Source organism: Engraulis encrasicolus, chromosome 22 (assembly GCF_034702125.1).
Source record: "Engraulis encrasicolus isolate BLACKSEA-1 chromosome 22, IST_EnEncr_1.0, whole genome shotgun sequence".
Taxonomy (NCBI): Eukaryota; Metazoa; Chordata; class Actinopteri; order Clupeiformes; family Engraulidae; genus Engraulis; species Engraulis encrasicolus.
In genome coordinates, this window is record NC_085878.1 from 34,914,342 (window position 1) to 34,933,392 (window position 19,051).

Below are 19,051 nucleotides of genomic sequence, written 5' to 3' on the forward strand. Positions count from 1 at the left end.
GAGAGAGAGCAAGAGAGTGAACGAGAGGGAGAGAGCAAGAACAAGCACGAGAGCGAGCCAGTAGGGAAGAGAGGGAGAAGGAGAGAGGAGGTAGAAAACACCAAAACAGAGTGTTTGCATATACAGCACTGCGTGTACCCCTCTGAGTTCCACGACAGGAAGTCCAACTTATAAATATCCGCCAATAGGAAGCAGCGATTCGACTAACCACCCTGAGTCCCCATGGAGCGAGCGCTGCCAACGGCCGGCCTCAGGACAGACAGCCATGTGGTATATGGCCCTCACTGGGCAAGCAGCCGGAGCCTCAGACCTGCTAGGCCCCAGCCAGAGGGCTTTGCAACCTGGCCGCGTTTAGCATGCACGGCCCCAAGAGGACTCACTGCTGAAGCCATGGGGATAAGCAAAACAGCCATGGCATTCGGGGAGTGCGAGTTTGAGACCGAAGCTTTCAAAAGGTGTTTGCAATGTTTGCAATGCAATGCAACTGTACTGTATTGATGTTGCGCTTCCTTTTGCAAAAAGTAATTCACAAACAGAAGCACTGGTAAATACAAGCTTGGTAAATATGTTTGCAATGTTGAACAATACTGATGTTAGTGCTTCCATTCACAAAGTGATTCACAAACTGAAGTTCTTTGTAAATACAAGTTATTCCTATTCCTATTCATGCATTTCTATTTTAATGGGCTAGGGGAAAGCACAGGCCTGACATCAGTAAAGCAGCAACTTGGGTTAAAACACTGCAACAAAAGATAGAGGGGTAGTGGTGGTGGTGGTGGTGGTGATGGTGGTGGTGGTGGTGGTGGTAGTGGTGGTGGTGAGGTGACTGTACGGTAGGGGTGGGGAACCTATGTCTCGAGGGCCATTTACGGCCCTTGAGGCCGTTTTATCCAGCCGATATAATTTTAATGTTATGCAGCTTCACATGAAATATGCCATTCTGTAAAGGAATCTTAGAATTACTTAAGCAAGTTATATTCATGCGACCTAGAGAATGTGGGGCCTGTTTTAAAGGTGGTTGGCTTCAATATAGGCCTAAAGTGCAGGGGGAAATCCTGGTTTGTGTTCATAGTGCTGCCCTGACTTTCTCGGCCCTTGGAGGAGTTTTAAGTGGCCCCTCGAATGAAAAGGGTTCCCCACCCCTGCTCTACGGTACCTTCCAGGCTGGAGATGGTGGATGGGGCTATACTATAGCACTGGAGTGAAAAGTATGCATGCTGGCCGTACTCTGGCACCGGCTGGTACAGTGGCAGCAGGTGAGAAAAGCAAGGCCCCTGTGTCATGTTAATAATCACAGGCACACCGTTTACTTTGACCTGGAAGACATACAGCGTTTACACAGAGCACGGGGAAGACCTGTGTAACTTATGCCCTGTTCTCTCGCACGGCTCAGCTAATGTGCTAGCACGAACATGGAATTTAAGCAGCAGGGGGAGAAATGGAGGACTTTTTTTGCCATGTTAGAGACAGAGACTTAACTCACAACATGTAGAATGTCTAAAGCCATTCAGAAATTGACCTAGAAATTGACCTAGATTCGGGGATCACCATTTCCTGATTTTTTTGTATACACACAGAAACGCCTCATTTTCACAATGTTTAAAACACTACAGTATACACAGGCATTAACGACCATCCACTTTCAAAATACAAATATTTATACAAGAGATGGGGGTGTGGGTTCAAGACGGCATGTCGAAGTCATTGGGTCCTTTTTTCTATGCTGCATCAATGTTGAACACTTCACTGTAGCCTACCGTATGGAAGTCAGCAAAAGAAGAGAATACAAGTCCTTCTGATAGGCCCAGATCTTGCCTATTTTTAACATTTCTTCATGCCATTCTCTGAAAAGTAAGCAACAGCGTTCCAACTGAATTTATCCCACACAATAAACACCAGGTTTCATATAACATAATAGAGCCAATAATAGTACTTGTGGAAAATGACTACCCCCAACAGACTCACAGTCAAAAGGCCACGGTATGCAATGCAGAGCCAGTGTGCATGGAGGGCAGGGTGAAGGCAGTTTGTACGCTGCTTAAAACCAGCCAATATAACAGTGCCATTAGGAGACATTAAGTATGTAATTTTCTTTTGCAGCGTTTCACAGCTGTGATTTTCCTTTTTTTCCTCACTGGAAGGCACTGAGAGATGATGTGGCAAGTTCTCTTCTGTGCTGTGCTGTGCTGTGCTGTGCTGTGCTGTGCTGTGCTGTGCGGCTCGTGAATGGAAGGAAACAAGTCCCAACAGCTTAGTGAGTATTGGCACCACCAAGGCCTGCTTAACACCACAGCCAGACTACTTCTACACCACAGACCAGGGTAAAATGCCGACTACCACCAAAAAAAGTGGCAGAGAGAGAGAGAGAGAGAGAGAGAGAGAGAGAGAGAGAGAGAGAGAGAGAGAGAGAGAGAGAGAGAGAGAGAGAGAGAGAGAGAGAGAGAGAGAGAGATAAAGAGAGAAACCGACTCGTGTCTGAACAGACTGTGAGTCAACTCAGGACATGAATCCACAAAGAAACACTACGACGTACGTACGTACGTACTGTGTACATGCATGCAGGCAGGCAGGCAGGCGGTGTCAGAGCTGTTGGCTATTCTTAAGAACCTTTCTACCCACCCACCCCTTTTTGGTTTCCCATACAATAGGTCCATGTTCGTGTCAAAACAGGATAGCCACCATGGGTAGGGGAGCACAAGAAAAAACAAAAGAAATGGATAAGGCAAGAAAGAGAAGGGGGAAGGAAAAACAACACCCAGAGCATTAATACTGAGTAAAGGGCAACATAAAGTCAGCCAAGGAACAAAGACCTATGAACTGCATGAACTGAAGTCCTCACAAGGGCTACACAGTGATGTTTTTTAATCACTGCAACAGGAGTCACTAGCCATTCAGCCCTTCTTGCCACAGTTTTGTCATCGGTTTTTCTTTTTTCTTGACATGTCTAAGCTCTGAAGATGGTGTGCCACAGCGAGAGGATCAGTGCTTATCCAACATGACAATAAATCAGACAAATAAAAAACGGAAACTGAGAAACTGATCTTTTTCGTGGTTATTTGTGCTTATTAATGTACAAGTTGCACATACAAGAACATATAGGCTATATACGTACATAAGCAAACTGCCAACTAGGCTAGTTGCTGGTGAAATAGAATACTGGCCACAGCCGATTTACCTGAATTTGGCCAATTGGTAGGAGCCAATATCAGGCCCGGGCAGCCATGTGCCAATGTGCATCGAGCTGTCGTCATGGCCCCTGATGTGGTATGGTATGGTACACTATGTGTGTAGGAAAATAATCATTGTGGCAAATTCACAAAATTCTTGCATATAGTAATTTGTCTGAAGTTCAGACATGGATGACTGGTTTTCAAGGTTAGGCTCCACTATCTCAATCCTACACTTAAGAAGCCAGAACTACGCATACTGTACATCTGGAGAAGTGGAATAGAAGTGGAAAAAACATCTTACTCTTTTGGCAGTGACAAAGGCTAGACACAAATAGGTCTTGGAATTCACAGGGAAGCTGACAACATCCTGTGCGAAGGTGAAAGGGCCCAAGGATTTATTGCCCCGAGATCAGAAAAAAAAGAAGTTAGGCTATCTACATTATGCAGACTAGACGGAAACGTACAGCAGATATAAGTTATGGCCTTGTAAACATGCCAGAGTGACACACAGCTTTGAGGCCATCACTTGCACTGGGCAATTTCCTCTCTGCAGACGTCATCACGATGGTTCGATTAACAGCCAGTTGTTTACTAAAAACATTGTATCGACGGGCATGGACAAGAGCATTTACAGTAAATAGTGACATTAGTGGACGTAGGAGTAGTTTAGACCATAAAATATTAAGTGCAAACAGGAAATAAAGTGCAATCAATTGGAATCAACATGACATCACTCACAATCTATGAATGGGATTCAATGAATAAATGAACACCTTTCTTCTCACATTTCTTAACTCATTGATGCCTAAAGCACCTGCAAAAAAATGCCTGCTGAATACCTACCTAAATACCTCAGCCTCTGATGCAGATAAAAACATGTGACATGATTGCATTTAAACCCCAAGACCCTCGTCTTGCATTAGAATGTGTTCATTGAGCTGTAACATACCCGCATTTTTATTTAAAAAAGTTAAAAAAGTTAAAATCTCAAGAGCGTGAATGCAGCGTATATGTCGCTCCAGGCTAAAATGGGTTAAGCATCCTCAGACTTTTGGATTGGGATTGCATGACTTAGACAGGTGCTGTGTAATTGCTTTGCTCCTCTACGCAGTCAACAACATTTCTGTTATTTGTGTACCCTCAGAATTACGAGTACCCAGCCACAGGTGTTCAGCATTCAGTTCAGCAAGACGGCAAAAAAATTCAGTTGTCACTACGAGCAGCGTGCTTTTCAAAGGTGGCTTGACGTTAATCTCTCCCTCTCCTGAGAACATGTGGCAGTGGTGTATGCAGTTTCTCTAACAACAACAGCAATCAACACAGTGGATTGTGATGTGTTGGAATTGTCCTTTGGCAAGGCAAGGCAAGTTTATTTGCATAGTACATTTCATATACAGATGCAGCTCAATGAGCTTCACAAAAAAAATAAGTAAAGGAATAAAGAAGACAAGAAAGCATAGACAGCAAAGATTATTAAGTGTTTAGTTTTTGTTTTTGTTGGATTCTTATAGTTAATCTTTGCATAGATATTGGCTGACAAAGGTAGTCTGGTCAGGTTGATTGTGTGTACCACTTATGACTTGGCTGTTTTGGAGTTTCCTGGTGCTTTTCCTCCATTCAGCATTGAACATTTCCTAATGAAATTAATTCACATCACATCTTTTTAGAGATAACTGAGTGGCAATAGCTGTGGTTTTCCTACCTGATATCTGCTAACATAAAATGTCAATGACCTGCAAACCTATTACATACAGGCGGACAAGTAGGCCGGCAGCCATGAAGGCCAGACAAGTAGTATCATGCAACAATTACACAGCAGTGAAAGTAAAACGCACCGAGCAATTATTAAAGTGAAATCGCCTTGAAGACGCCACAAATTCAATTACAAACTGTCAATCACAAGAGGCAGCCAAAAGCTTTTAAGTGTCCTGAACCCACTAGCGGCTAGCCGATGGATTCTCTGTTGAGTCTTTGAGGCCTTGCCAACTGGCACAAGGGTACGAAGTGAGAGTTTCCCTTCCCTTACACTAGCCCATGTGATCCTGTCCCCTATTCATGCTGTGTTTTCCTAGACGGATGTAAGGCAGTGGGTGAGGACTGAGGAGGGAGAGGGGAACAGCTGTAGTGGTGGAGCGGACATGCGGCATGTACATGCACAGCCTATGCCTTGGAGAGTTGCACCAATGAATTGAACTCGGACTGTAGCAGCCAAAGAACATAGTGGGCTGAATGGTGATTAAATAATGTGTTCTTCTAAAGGAAAGCAATAGGGGCAGGAGCAGTAAACAGAGGGCGGCTTGTTCGGCTGAGGTGCCCACAATGCTCGGGCGTGGACTGGAAAACACCTCACTTCACGACGACACACACACACACACACACACACACACACACACACACACACACACACACACACACACACACACACACACACACACACACACACACACACACACACACACACACACACACACACACACACACACACACACACACACACACACGGGAGGAAAACAGTGAAGGAAACGCAAGATATGTGAGTCACTTCTGGAAGGTTCCGTATATAAAAACACAGAGGGTTGTTACTCGTGGTCATTCGCACATGATGAGTGGCTTACACCGTCTACGGTACATGCAACACACTTTCCAGTACAGGGCCAAACTAAAAATATCACATCACTAAGAGGACGATCATAAAAGGTCAGCCCATGTTTATGAATCGTGCCCATGACAGCTCATTCAAAATCTTCAGTGTAGTAATGCAATTCAGTAAAGTAAAACTGAATGGGGAAGGGGGCGCGGAAGCACTTGTGGGAGGAGGAAGGGCCAGGAAGGGCATGTAAAGACTTTATGAATTGAGGCCATGAAGTCTTGTTCAGAGTCCTCAGGTATTCAACAACACAGTAAAACTGAATGGAGGAGTAAGCCAAACACTTGTAGAGGGAGGGCAGGGCGGATATACAAGTAGGCCTAGACGAATGGAAAGCTGTGAGATGACTCCAACAAGTCATAGATAATAGAATAACAATAACAAAGCATCCACATAAGAATAGATTTGTAAGGGACCTAAAAAAAGACAGCGACTGAGAGAACCCGTCTGACTTGTTCGGCCATCTAGCTGCATTCCCGTCTGGTCTGACTGTCCTTTCACTGAATAGTAAAAAGGTCTCTCGCGCTCGCGCTCGCTCTCTCTCTCGCTCTCGCTCTCGCTCTCTCGCTCTCTCGCTCTCTCGCTCTCTCGCTCTCTCGCTCTCTCTCTCTCTCTCTCTCTCTCTCTCTCTCTCTCTCTCTCTCTCTCTCTCTCTCTCTCTCTCTCTCTCTCTCTCTCTCTCTCTCTCTCTCTCTCTCTACACCTGCTGCTGCCATTGACATTAGCTACAGGTCATTACACAAGGAATGGAGAATGGCAGCATGGAACACAATACAGCCCGTCCTCTTCCCTAGACCAGTGATTCTCAAAGTGTGGTCCGGGGTCTCATTCTCATCACAATGACACAGGCTTGTAAATGTGAATAAAAACTATGTGATCTGCACCGAAAATAGACGTGTCAAATTAGCAATCGTCAATTGGTCCTTGGTCTGAAAACGAAACACTGAAACACTGCCCTAGACCCTATTCAGGTCCCACACAACAAAACCTTCTCAAATTCCATTTTGATCCATTCACTTTGGTGGTACGGTATCTGCTTTGTCATGCCAAGCTGAGATTTAGGCACACCCATTTCCTCACCTGCTGTGACCCATATTTGCAAGTCATTTGCATGCAAGGGTGTTATACAAAGGACAAGTCAGCAACTATTGATATCAAAAACAGGGAAAAGGTTACGTTATGGTATTCAGACGCATGCTGCAGGCCTTATTTGGGAAGCCAGTATACAAACAAGGATATTGTTGCGCTCCAGATGTTTAGAGACATAGGCAGGTGTGTGGGCCCAAAAAGAACAGTTGAGAGTGAGAGCAGGTTCGCACACTGAATAAGACACTAAGGTCAAGCACAAGGACTTTTTGTTTTTCTCAGAGCAGAGTAGAGCCAGTAGTATCAGAGTGGTGCATTTCTGAAAAGCGTAGTTGCTAACTATGTTAGCTACTTTGTTGGTTGACAACTACTGGAGTTGCTAACTGCTAACAACTACGCTTTCCAGAAATGCACCCCTACTTTGAGAAAAATAAAAATCCTTGTGCTTGACCTTAGTGTCCATATTTGGGAAGCAAAACCACAATCTGGACCAACTCTGCACAGAGCTCCATCATGACAGATGAGGTGGTGGTGATGGAGGCATGGTTACGCAAGTCCCCAGTTGTAATCAGTAAACGTTTTTGCAAGCCTTTAATAGTTTTCCTTTTAAACTCACAAAAGGCTCTCCACGTTTTACAGTGTGCTGTGCACAACACTGTCGTGCCCAAGCTTGTTCTTGTTCGGAGGCTTAAGAAAGTCAGAATTACAGTCTTCACAAGGGAGGGGAGGAAAAAAATGCATGTGTCTGGTTATCAGTCCCCTTTATCAGGCAGCTTGTGTACATTATCTTCATGTCACCCATGCAGTTGCTTATAAGATCATGGGTTTCCTGCTCTGTACCCCCCCGCACCCCCTCCTCCCTCCCCTGCTGTGATTAGATGGGCTCTTTAAAGTCTCGCTGGGGCCGACTACTACAGTACTACTGACTACCGTTTTCACCGCAAGGGCTATACAGTATATCCATCTCATTCAGTGCACTGCGGTGGTTCCAATTTGACATTTGTCCAAAAAGTTAGTGACTTCAACAGAGGATTTATGCACGTCTGAATTATCCAGCTCTCACAGGCTGGCACGCAGGCACATGCACGCATACGCACACACGCACGCACACGCACACATCTTTAAATTGTGCCCACCCATTTCCATAGTTCCACTGTAATGTCCACATCCACCCCATAAACACGCGCGTAACTCTTTTGACAGAAATCCATCCATTCACATATTAACTAAATGAAAAGACGAGGCGGGAGGGAGGACCACTCACTCAGACCAAAGGCTGGCCAGCACAGTTACTGGTGCCACAAAGTGGAATTAATGACGGGATCGTGGGGGGAAAGCATCTGAATAAGAGGTAGAAAATGAAGGAAAACCCAGAAGGGATAAAGGATCATTTTAGAATTTCTGGAAAAGTGAGGCACTTTCCCTTTCTATCCACAAAGTAGCTGGCATGAAATGCACGATTCGAGTGGAAAAGGCAAAGAGTTTGAATGCTCTGACAAATTTGCACAGCAGTGAGACAAAAAGAGAGACAGTGAAGGGGGGGCGGGGGAGAGAGAGAGAGAGAGAGAGAGAGAGAGAGAGAGAGAGAGAGAGAGAGAGAGAGAGAGAGAGAGAGAGGTAGTAAATCGTAAAAAAAAAAAAAAATGATGTAGATGCACTTTCAGAAAACGACTCAAAGCAAACTGCAAACTACTCCGACAAGCAAATGACTGGACAGTGAAGGCGAAGTTTGAGAGGAATAATTGTAGTGGACATTGACTGAGAGGACCCCGGATCTGAACTGTACACAGCAGCCACTTAGAAGCTGAGCTCACAAAAAATTGCAGAAGAATGCAAGACTACCAATTTGAAAACACACACTGCACTCAAACGATGAGTTTGCGGAGGGGAAAAAAATGCAATGCTCTTACCAAGGATGGAGTGGACTCTCACGGAGAGCTGAGTGCGCAGAATCAAGATGGGCTTTTTTCCCTTCCTGTGGAGGAGAGAGAGAGAGAGAGAGGAGAGAGGGAAACCTCAGTACAAACTAGAGACATCGATTAAAACTCATGCTGTTCTTGTTTGGAAAAAAACAACTTGCACGCAAAATCTGATTAAATGCAAAGATTAAGGTCAATGGTATTGATACTTGTTGCTGTCACAAAGCAACAAGGGGGACAAAGCCAATGGGAGACACTATTGACCCTTTTCCACTGCCGGTTTTCTGGTCGGCCTACAGCTTGAAAAAGCCTGACTCGGCCGCCACTTTTTGCTTTTCGAATAGGTGCGACAAAGATCAATGGTAAAGCAAAACGTGGTGGCCGAGTCGCGCTGTGTCGAGCTGTAGGCCTACCAAAAAAAACGGCAGTGGAAAAGAGGCATATGCAATGTTAAGTTATGGCTTGACACTTGGTGGAGGAAGAGGAGGAGACGAGACAGACAGATTAAAATTCATCTCATTACATGACACTTAGCTGACGTGTTTATCCAAAGGAACTTACACTTATTTTTTTAGTACAGGGTAATGGTTACAGACCCTGGAGCAGTGTGGGATTAGGTGCCTTGCACAAGGACACCTCAGCCATGGAGTGAGAGGATGGGATTCGAACCAGCAACCGTATGATCTAAAGCCCATGTCCACTACGCCTCGGCTGCCCCAATCTCATTCCCATTCCCTTTATTTTTGTCATTTAGAAAAATACTTGTACAAAGAGACTGTTGATGAGACTAGGTGTTACAATGGTGTTCATGTTAATTACTCTGGGACAAAGCAGCAAGGGAGAAAGGGGCGCATTTGCAGCAAGGCCACACAAAACCAATGGGAGATGATACTATGGAAAGTTATGTTGAAGATTGACACTGGTGGTATGGAAATTATGCACCTCGGCTCAGTGCAATGGGCCTCCTCAGCGCAGACCAGACCACCTCTTCTTCATGCATGCGTGCGTGTGCATGTTGGGGAGAGTGAGGAGTGACTGACTGACTCCTGTTAAGATCTATAAATGCTTGGATGATGTGCATTGCAGTACAGTACAGTCAGCATTTCTTTCCCATTTTCCATAGCCAGGCCCACCGACAGAGGGGTACAAAGGGGTATGTTGTCCCGGGCTCAGGGACATAGGGGGGGCAGAATTGGGTGCCCATTACAGTGTATGCAACGGGTAGGGGGCCCTTTCAGTTGACTTTGTCCTGGGCCCAGCGAAAACTGTCATAGCTGGAGTGAAGCAAGCGACGTGTTTAGTGTTCTTGGAGCTCCTCTCAAGTCAAGGCCTCAGCTGAGAGCCCTGTGTGTACGGAAAGCTAATCCACACATGCTAGAGTTGGTACGTCCGCTTCCATTTGCATACACGTTTTCTTTGTTTTTTGTTTTTTTATAACTCTTTAGAGGTCTTTCAACTTTATTTAGACAGGACAGTGAAGAGTGGGACAGGAAGCGAATGGGGGGGGGGGGGGGAGAGAGACGGGGGAGACGGGGGAGAATCAGGAAATGAGCTGAGGTGGGGAATCGAACCCGGGTCGCCCACGTAGCAGTCCAGGGCCCAGCCGATTAACCCCTTTGAGGAGTAAGGAATTTCTAGAGGTTCTTCTAGAATTTTACTGGAACACTCTACAGCTCCTATAGATGTCTGTGTTAAAAATCTTGCAAAGACATTATGACATCATAATGAGAACTCAAAATTTGGGCAAAATTCTAATCACATATTTGTGATGGTACTCCTCAAAGGGTTAAGCCACGGCTGGGCCACGTGTTTTCATTTGCAGCGATGGCCGGGGACATGGAAGGAGTCCGTATGAATGGAGGTCCTTTTGGGTTACAGGTTATATTTTCTGGCGGATGTTGGCTATGATTATGTCATTGATTGTAAGTCGCTTTGGTTATAAAGCATCTTCAAATGCCATGTAATATAATGTAATGTAAATGTGTGTACCCAGAGCTAATCCACACATGCTACAGTTAGTACCACCGCTGCTATTTGCATACGTGTTTTCTTTTGCAGAGATGGCCGTGGACATGGAAGGAGGCCGCATGAATGGAGGTCCTCTTGGGTAACATGTTATATTTTCTGGCGGAGCGACACTGTTCCAAGCCAAACAAACGCAGCGGCGCTTGAACCTTGAGGTCTGTGCCGGTCCTTCCTTCTTTCTTCCTCCAAAAAGAACAAGAGTTCATAAACAACACTGAGATGTCCTTTTTTAAACCCTCGTCCGTGTCTTTATTTTTGTGGCTTGACTTCGAAGTTGTGTCCTTTCCTCTGTATTTCTCAACAGTATGACAGACTGGGTATGGTTTCCAGTGGTTTACACGAGTGGTTTATTCAACGGGGGGTCTCTGAACAGTCATATCAACACATCTTTTTCTTGTCGCAGCAGGCAGTTCACTCACAGAGACCCCCCCCAAGGCTGTTCACATCTAGATCTAAAATCATGCCAAAGCATTCCGCCATCGTAAATAAATGAATTGTCCCTTCAAGTCAGACAAATATTCCCCCTGACCCGGGACAATACACATTTACACAATCACCCATTGATTTAAACAAGAGAAGCTTCCCAAGCATTCAACGTCTACTTAGATGTACATGACTGAACAAGACTGTAACTTCTGACTAGGTTCAAACTTGACTTTTTCACACACACACACATACACGTACGTACATACGTACACACAGATAGATGCATGCACATTTCCTGGGCTTATCTCTAGAGCTGACAGCCTGAGTGTCGAGTGTCGTAATGCTCATGTCAGATGAGTGTGTGTGTGTGTGTGTGTGTGTGTGTGTGTGTGTGTGTGTGTGTGTGTGTGTGTGTGTGTGTGTGTGTGTGTGTGTGTGTGTGTGTGATTCAGAAGTTGCTGGCAGGCCGACGCTGAGGGCAGACGGGTGAGCACGTGTGGGAGTTGCTGTGATGCGATGTCCTGCTCGTTGAATCGGCTTCCTGTTGCGAAGCTAGCTAGCCAGGCCGCCAGCCAGTCAGACCCAGAGTCAGCGCCTCTAAATGATTCAGTGTAATAGACACCGCTCATAACCGCAGCTGGACAAAAGGTTCAGGAACTGGTGCCCAGCCAGCCAGCCAGTCAGTCAATGACCATCAGTCAACAACAAAAACAGCACAGTCTGAGATGTCCATGGGCTTATACAGTACCAAGAAGCTGGTTTATGAGTAAACCAGGTTAAGTTATGAGGTAATTCATCTAATGGAAGAGCCTGGTGTCCTCATTCTCAACTACAAAAACAGCACTGTCTGAGATGTCCATGATAATAAAACTGGCAAAGCGTTTCAAACAGAAGCCACTCCACAAAGGAGGAGGCTCCTTTTCTTCTTCCACCCAACAATAATGGCTCAGCTCGGAAGCAGGCGTGCTGGACAGGAATCGCAAAAAAAGGAAACCCTTCCTCTGTAAAAAGGGGGAATTCCATAATCCAAAGTCTAATTTTAAACGTGCCTCTATTTACCCCAGACTGTTTCTGTTTGGGGTAATGACAGCTGCTTCCTTACCCAGAAACTCAATGGGAACATTATTGAGCTGTTGAAGGCCTTTGCTCTTTGGAGGGAAATGTGGAGTAGATTGGCAGCGCTGGGCAGTGTAAAACATTGAAAGAGGTGAAAATATGGATAGATATCTTTTAACCTCTTAGGGAACATTGAGATTGGTGAAGACTTTGCACTTCTGCTTCGGACGGGAGGGAAAGGGAGTAAGTGTAGTGGGAGTGTTGGGCAGTGAGGAGCATCCAGAAGGCTTTGCTCTTATGCACTTTGGTGGGAAGGAGAGTAAGTTTATGAGTCTTGGGCAGTGAGTACGTTTAGGAGTCTTGGGCAATGTGAAAGCTTTGCGCTGGTGATTTGGAGAGAAGTGAAGGGGAGTAGTAGAGTGAGAGTGCTCGGAAAGTGTGTGTGTGTGTGTGTGTGTGTGTGTGGGGGGGGGGTGACTTGTGTCATGATCATCTTACTTCATCTCTCACTGACCTGTCAGAATGGCAGGAGGGAGGCCTTTTCACCGTGAGGTGTCGACTGACTCACCTGATTATGAAAGCATGCCACCACTGAGGTGGAGAAAGTCAAAGATTCGCCGCCCGCCCTTTCACTCACTCACTCACTAGTCATCATGCACCTATACTACACTTTCAACAACTGCCTGCATTAAGCTTATCTATAGTGTTCAGTTCGTGGGAAAATGATTGAAGTCAGCCTATAAGCGTATAATGTGCATTCTTTGTGGAGGTTGTAATCAAATTGAGGGCTCTTCCCTTAAACTCACTTGATTCACAACAGACTCAATGAGTTCAATGAAAGACAAAAAGAAGATGAATATGAAGGTGGTAAAAAACAAAAACAAAAGAGATTATATCATATGAAAAGTTCCCAAATGCTGGGTTTGAAATGGGAGGGTTTGAGATTCGAATCCCTCAGCAGCAAATATACCGTAATGTTTGTAAAGTAATGTTGGGGGTGCTGCTGTGTACTGTGGCAAGGTACCCAATGGCAATGGCTTGCATGGCCATAGGGACCCAGTGTAGTGGATGCCAACTAATAGAGTTCGCTTGTAGAACTTAAGTAAATCTCCATCCCAAAGCCTCATACAGTATCGGTAACGCTGAGCTACCAGTCTGGAGCATTAGCTAAGGCTAAGTGGTATCGTGCTGCTGTGCCTCCCGTGCCTGACTGGTAGGTTGCGGGTTCGAGCCCCGAGTGGCGAACTAGTGCAGATGAATGACCTCAGTTACACCTGGCTCAAGTCTGACCTGGGTCATATCCCAACCCTACCCCATCTCTCTCCAACTCATTTTCTGTCACACTATTGGTCATAATAAAGGCAAAAAGTCTAAATGTGTATTTATATATATATATATATATATATAATTTATATATATATATATATATATAATTTATATATATATATATATATAATTAAGTGTAATGTAAAAAAGCTCTTACTCTATGTCCTCAAAGAAGTGCTCTAGGTATTCCTTCTGCTCGACCAGGGATGACTCCAGGTCCAGGTAGTTTCCATTGGGAGCCACCTGCAACGCACACTCCTCCAGCTGTGGCCAGATGAGAAAACAGACGCACAGAAATGTTAACACACACAGATCAGATGAGAGAAAGATGACAGACAGACAGACAGAGACAGCTGACTGACTTACTGGCCCCTATCAGTCTACGGGACAACATAGCACAGAGCAACTCTTCAAAGCCATCAGATCAGATGAATTCTGATGTGTTAAGTTGATTTAATGTATTGTATTGTGATATAGATATGAGCATCTGAGCCTGAACATTGCACTTGCATGCAAGTTAGAAATAAAAATCAGACTAAAAATTAGGATGTGGATTTGTTTTAATCCAATGAAACAGCACAGCATGTAGGCACGTTGGGCACGCCACGTCCTACACATGCCCCTATAATAAGCGGGTGATTGAGGAGCCCATTCCCAGCGCTTATCTTCTGTTTACAGATCCCACCCTTTCCTTGAGTATTAACTCAATTTGGCCTTGAGGCAACACACGGCGGCGGCTCTACCCGCCGATTAGCATTCCTGCTGTGGGTCAGTGTGTGGCATGAACATCCATCATTATGTGTGGACATCATGCGCAATGGCCAGTACCCTAGTTCTGACAGGATGTGGGCTGCTCTCCTCTCATAATTATGGCTAGCTATTTAATATAACCAAGTTCTTTGGTTTTTTTTTGTTTTTTTTTTATAACTATGCATTTTCCTTTCAGATTTGAGGCTGAATGCATGACACTGTGACCTTTCTTCAGACTTCCAAAACTAGCGACGAGACGCCCACGGCGAGGGTGCGCTCCGCATTGTGGGGAGAAAGCCTCTCAGCGCGCGCGGAATGTGCGGCTGTGCGGTGGCAACACCGCGGCGACCAGACTACGTAAATGGTAAACAGGGAAGTGTGAGAAAACAGCCACAGTGCCTTTGTCTAATTTGGACACCAGCATATTGTACTGTCACCCTGGCAATGCATACCTCGATAAACCATCACAAGCTCTAAGGAGGCTGCTTATCCAAGAAAAGTCAACAAGAAAACAAAACGCAGATGCGCTGTTGTTAGTAAACAACGTTGACACCGACTGAAATGGAGTTGACCTAATAAACTGGCGCACTGACAATGAATGACTTACGCGGTGTGATTACAGCTTTTGGCACCTTGCACAAGCTGTTAAGAAGCTTTCACGCTGATATTCCAAAGTTATGAAAAGACGTGGGAAGTAGAAGGACCTAACTTACCTTCAGTGGTGCCTCTAGCAGTTTGTGAACTCCGGCTATTTGTTCACTAAGTGGAAGATTTTCATAAAAGTCGTGTGGCGGAGGTCTTCGCGGCTCAGGAAAGTTTGTGCAAACAAATGGATCCGTATCCTCCAGGTACTGGACTCGACACGTTATCGTAGCCATGGCGTTCAATGCCCAAATCGGCTTTAGTTGTTTCTTAAAGCTTCAGAAGTTGCTCAAAATGAATTCTTAGATAGACAGGACATCCATGAAGAAGAACAGATGAGTTGTCAACCAGCTCACAATCTCACACCACCGTCCGCTCTAGCAGCAAAGAAATGAAACCACCAGTGCGCAGCGACAGCGTTAAAGGCGCTCCAGAAGACTTGCATGACGTCACCGGGAAGTGTGAGGGATCCACATGGACTATGGAAATGAGGGGAGTGAGTCATCATGGAAATAGCAACAGAGCACAGACCTGAGGATCAGACACAGCAAATTCTCAAAAAATAAAATAAAAAAATATACATGTGCCATCTAAGTGCTGGTGGACAATGTAAGAGCCATGCAAAGTAATTTAGAATGCACACTGTGCAGTAGGCTATGTTAATTATGCTGGCATGTTCTGCTAATGGAGACAAGCCCTGTCTGAAAAAAAGTATTATTTAAGGACTTGAAAAAACAAAGTTTAGGTCAGCAGACTCATAACTGAGATAAAGTTAAGTACTGTATATTTAGGTGCTACTAACACTTGACTTAGCACAAGATAAAGAATATATTGCCTCCTACTGGTGTGTTAGACACATCACAAGTGAAGTTAAAATGACATGGAAAATACTGTACACTAGGGAAGAATCACACAACAGACCAAGAATGTAATGAGGTACTTTACAAAAGTTTATTGGTTTTTAAAACCACTTAAAAAATCTCAACATCAGTGAGCACTTTCAATGTTAATAATAATAATGATCATAATATTATTAATTAAAAAAAAGACATTGCTGAAATGCTATAGCAACATTGTCAAACTATCATATGGCCTGTTGTACACCAGGCACAGATACATGGCAAGGGACGTTTTGTTTTTCTCTTCTCTATACAGTCCTACACAGGGGGGAGGGGTTTACAGGGAGTCTACAGGGGCCAGGGGTCAGAGAGAGGTACAGCACTGCAGTTACACTTCCTGCTCATTCTGAAGAAAGAACACCTTTTTTTTTCTTCATTTATACCCAACGTCAGTGCTTCATTTTTAATGTTGGTTGAATCACGAAAGGAATACAAAAGAAAGAAAAAAAGAGAAAACTATCAAAACTGCTTTACATATAATTTTGACAGATAAAAAGATAAAACATCAACGGAACAAGGATAATTCATCAGAATTAGTAAACATCAAAACAATGCAACTATTAGTAGCTATACCTTTCTCACTGACAGAGTATGGCCTTGTATATATATGAGAATTCTGTACAATGCAATTATATAAACATGCACATTATCATCACCAAGTCAACTGAACATGGTGTTGTTATTCCTGAAAAGCTTTTTTAAAATCCTATAATTTATTCATTTAGTTATTTATTATTTCACTTTTCTTTAAAATTATTCTTATTCTCACGTATGAGAACTTAGATTGTGTTTTATCTCACTGAGATTAATGTACATTGCTACATAAGTCAATTGACTGTCACATTTTGATCACACTTCACCTTTTTACTTTTTCAAAATACAATGTTTTGGTGGGCTCCAATTGCAGGTTTTTGTTCAAATGAGTTTCCAGAATGATGGTTTATAAATAAAACAAAGCTTTAGTGCAATAAACATGAACATCAGATGTGTGTTTAAAAAAAAAAAAAAAAAACCCTGAAATCAAGAATTTCCAGTGTCTATTTTGCCCCCCATCTGTCACAGAAAGATATGCAACCTGGTAATATATGGTAATACTTCTTTTTGTTAATAAACCATGCTATTATTCACGCAAAGTACTCTCTTCTGCGATGGCAGGTCACTAGTCAATCTCAATAAGCAGAAATAAAGACGTGAACACACACACAATAATAATAATTAATAATAACAATAATAATAACAAAAACAAAATACACACACACACACACATTTGTTTTCTGTACATGAATAAGGACCAGGGAAGAGAAGATACAGCACTTTGAAACTCCTGATCCAGATTTCCATCAGTATAGTTCTAGTGTCAAGTGAAGGTGCTTAGTTATCACCACGGTAACTGTCCATTAGTGTACAGTGCAGTCTCTTCAGGTGCAGAGTTTCATATTTACACAACATAAAAAAAATCTATATTGAAGAGAACAGTTAACCAAATTCACAAAGTAAATAAAAACATATCGCTTTTGCTACACTGGTTCTTTTCCAAACCATAACAGTAGTGTGGTTTCCAGCTTACACGTCAATAAAATAACACCAGTGCTAAAACAGAACGTTGCTTTTAGAGTTAGCAAAGCACAAAATACTGATCTCAAGTTGTTCACTTGAACAACAATCAAGAAGGTTTATCCTCATGGCCACCTGGGCCATTTGTGTCAGACAAACATTAACACAAAAAAGGAAAGAAAAAAAATCGTTATGTGGACCTCCTCAATGATGATTAAATGTTTTTCTTTGTTTTCTTTTTTTCTTACTCCAATTGAATGGTTTCTTTGGTACGGACATAAGGCTATGAAGGCGATAAGTCCTTCGTAACAGACTGTGCGTCTCGATCGTGATATCTCTAGGCACAAATTCAAACTCTTTGACTTTCCATGGACACCAGATTTGAAAATTTTAACCCTTCTTTAGTCCAAATTACGAAAGCAATCCTTTCCGATCCGTACATGCGACTATGCCTTGAACTTTCACCAGAGAGAAACTTTCAATTTAACATCAAAAATTTCAAATTACAAAAAAGTGAACTCCAAAATAGTTGATCAGTGTTAAGATATAACAATACAAAATACATATCAGATTGGAGAAATATAGAAAACAAACCAATAAGTTACAAATTCCTGCGGCCACAGCAGCGAATGAGCAGCCGTGTCATTAAAATAAAAAAATGCATAGTTTCAAAATGAATAATAATAGAAAATTCTAATTATATAAAATTTATTCCCAACACACAGTTGTGATTTGAACAATATGTATGTAATCCACTTTGGTACTCCGATGGCATAATATTTAACCCAATATATCTCTTTCTCCCTTATAGATCATCTACCCTCTGTAACGACTGATTGTAATGTTACAGTAAGGTGTTTAAAATCCATTTTGCATAAAATCTTGATGTTCAACTTCATCAATCTCTCTTCTACCTCATGTGAATGTGTAAAGCTAAGTGGTTGTTTTTATTTATTTTTTTAAAATATGATCAAAATGAGGTCGATTTGGTAAACTTTTAAAAAATTACAAAACAAATAATAATAATAATAATTGCCACCACAGTTGTTCTGACAACTGCTTCGAGGAGACAACTCTGACTAAAGACTAATGGATTAGCCTATTTTTTTTTCCTTAAAATCATACCTTAGAAACCCTGAGAAAAAAACATTGGGGTGAAATGCCAAAAGGCAGTACTACACAACTCTAGCCAACCATAGCATTCCTTGTTCTTCTCGCTACTGGCACATCGACTAAACTGGATACAGCATTTGACAGCTAATTAGAAAGTGCTTTTTTTTCATTTTGCTTTCACATGAGACTACAGATCACAATCGAGATAAAAAGCTATGTACGTACTGACCACTAATTTTATTCTACAGATTCAAGTCGCTTCGTTGCATAATAGAGTACCTATGCTTGTAGGTAGCAATTGATAAATGTTTTTGCTTTTTTTTTTGCATATCATTTTAGATGATATTATCTAAACACATTGACAAAGATGCAGCACCGATCAGGGTAAAATTTTGCTATGAGCAATTTAGAAAGCTTGCAATGATGAGCGAAGTTGAG

General features: G+C 43.1%; 1 protein-coding gene across 1 annotated transcript in view; it reads right to left on the bottom strand.

The window, feature by feature from the left end:
* The window catches only part of fhod1 (formin homology 2 domain containing 1), a 71,437-nt gene extending 56,003 nt beyond the window's left edge, over window positions 1-15,434 (bottom strand). The window contains exons 1-3 of the mRNA XM_063188270.1: window positions 15,119-15,434; window positions 13,813-13,919; window positions 8,814-8,878 (exon numbers count right to left, since the gene is read on the bottom strand). Of these exons, the coding sequence (XP_063044340.1) occupies window positions 8,814-8,878; window positions 13,813-13,919; window positions 15,119-15,283 (337 nt within the window). The 5' untranslated portion in view covers window positions 15,284-15,434. The remainder of the gene's footprint in view (window positions 1-8,813; window positions 8,879-13,812; window positions 13,920-15,118) is intronic.
* Between the last annotated feature and the right edge of the window lie 3,617 nt (window positions 15,435-19,051).